The 1,954-nt window shown below is 55.3% G+C and overlaps 1 protein-coding gene across 1 annotated transcript in view; it reads left to right on the top strand.

Annotated features, from left to right (window-relative positions):
• The first annotated feature begins 1,657 nt into the window (after positions 1-1,657).
• Positions 1,658-1,954, top strand: part of MXD1 (MAX dimerization protein 1) — a 25,130-nt gene continuing 24,833 nt past the window's right edge. The window contains exon 1 of the mRNA XM_077766356.1: positions 1,658-1,954. This exon is cut by the window's right edge and continues 40 nt beyond it. Coding sequence (XP_077622482.1) covers positions 1,907-1,954 — 48 coding nt within the window. The 5' untranslated portion in view covers positions 1,658-1,906.

Genomic DNA, 1,954 nt, shown 5'->3' with positions numbered 1-1,954 from the left:
CCCCGCAGTGTTTGTGTGTCAGTGTTCTGTGACTCAGTCTGGAAACCTATTTCTTAACTCTTGTTTTTAGAACAACTTCCGAGAAAGCACTCGTTGGTAGTATGGCCTCTAGGTGAAACAGACCTACGTTCAGTTTCCATCTTTGCCTGAATGGATGACAAGGAAAGCCATTTAGCTTCTCCAGGCCTCGGTTTCCTTGTTTGCAAAATGTCAATAGTTAACCTACTAATGGGTTATATGGAGGACTAGCGATAATGTAGGTGACACATAGTAAACTATCATTTTCATATATTAGCAACAATAAACTTTTTAAAAAAGCTTTATGAAATATGTTCAAGCTTACCAATATATTTCTTTTTAAAGTGGAGATGTTCATATATTAATGTAACTTATGTCGCAAGATAGTTTTCATCTCAAAAATCTTGATGTGCTTAGAGAATAATACTTGAANTCCATGCCCAGTGTGGGCTTGATCTCACTACCCTGAGGTCACGAGGCACATGCTTTACTGAGCCAGCCAGACGCCCCAGGTCTGTATTTTTATGTTGGTACCACCATTTATAGTCTTGAACAGAGGAAGTTGTTTTTTAATGTTTTCATCCAGAATTAGAAGGGAAGGAAAGACCCTGAACGAGATTTAGGTCAAAGAACCTCGGACTCAGCGCCATTCTGCAGGTACGGGAAGTTTTTGAGCTTTAAAGTCCCCTCGTGTAGGGGAGTGATTATGCCTGCAATTGGGACTAGAGGTGGGGAGTGCCATTGGAGAGGCGCACAAGACTGTATACAGCCGCCCACGATTCCTCTTTCTAGGGAGAGAAAAAACACTGCGCGGCGAGCATTCAACGCGAGCCAAGCTTTTCAAACCTCAATCCCTACAGCCACGTGGCGCCCGAGGGATCCCCGGGCCCACCAGGTTGCAGACGCCGCTCTCCTATCAGGGGGATTCGCGGCGGGACCCACCACCGCCTAGGTCCAGGGAAGCCTGCAACCTCTGGGACCGTGGTCGCCACACCAAGGGCTACAGCCCGGAACCCGCTCTGGGACAGAGCGCCCCGGAGACGCTTGGTGCCAGCCTTCAACTCTAGGGATCCCCGGAAAGCCCTCGGAACTATTCCCCGGGGACAGGTCCGGGCAACAGGTCCGGTGGGGCCGGGACAGGCTGGACGGAGCCGAACTCCGCGACCGCCGGTGAATCAGCGCCGGCACCCAGGTCAGCCCTCCCCAGCCAATGCCAGATCTGGGGAGGAACAGCTGCGACGCCGATCACGGGCCACTCAGGGCTCGCGGGGCCTGGAAGAAGGTGACGTCATCGTAGCTGGGAGGTTTCAGCAGGCTCCACCAATGGGAGACAAGCAAAGTGGATTGCTTTCTGTAGCTCTGAGCCAATACTAACAAAGCAAAAGGGGGTTGTCGGTATGGAACCAATGGAAAACAGGGAAGGAGCACGAGGCGGAGTTGCGAATCCTGTCACCAATTGGAGGGAGGGGGTGGAGCCCGGGCCTTGTCAAGCGCAACCAACTAGAGAGAGGAGCGGACTCTAGGGGGCGGGGCCGTAATGTTTTTCCCCAATCGGACAAGGCAAGGGGCGGGGCATTCTTTAGGGTGTCCAATGAGGACTGCAGCCGAAGCGGGCCTGTCAAGAGAAGGGGCTGGGGGCGGGGGGATGGTGAGTCGGAGATAAACACTCCGCGGCGGTGGCGGCTGCTGCTCTTCTTCGGGTTCTGTCACGGTGTTGGCGGTGCCCCGCTCACCGGTCCCCCTCCCCCTTCCGGCGAGCGTGGTCGCCAGAGAGGCTCTCTCAACCCTGCTCTGCGGGGTCCACAGCAGGGCGCGGGTGTCCGGCGGCGGCGGCGGCGAGCCCGTGGGCAGTGGGGGTTGGTCCCGCGGCTCCGGCCCCCGGTGCAGAATGGCGGCGGCGGTTCGGATGAACATCCAGATGCTGCTAGAGGCGGCC

Source organism: Crocuta crocuta, unplaced genomic scaffold (genome assembly GCF_008692635.1).
Source record: "Crocuta crocuta isolate KB4526 unplaced genomic scaffold, BGI_CrCroc_1.0 scaffold113, whole genome shotgun sequence".
Lineage (NCBI taxonomy): Eukaryota > Metazoa > Chordata > Mammalia > Carnivora > Hyaenidae > Crocuta > Crocuta crocuta.
Note: the sequence above shows the minus strand (reverse complement) of the source record. Positions and strands in the feature narration are given on the sequence as shown.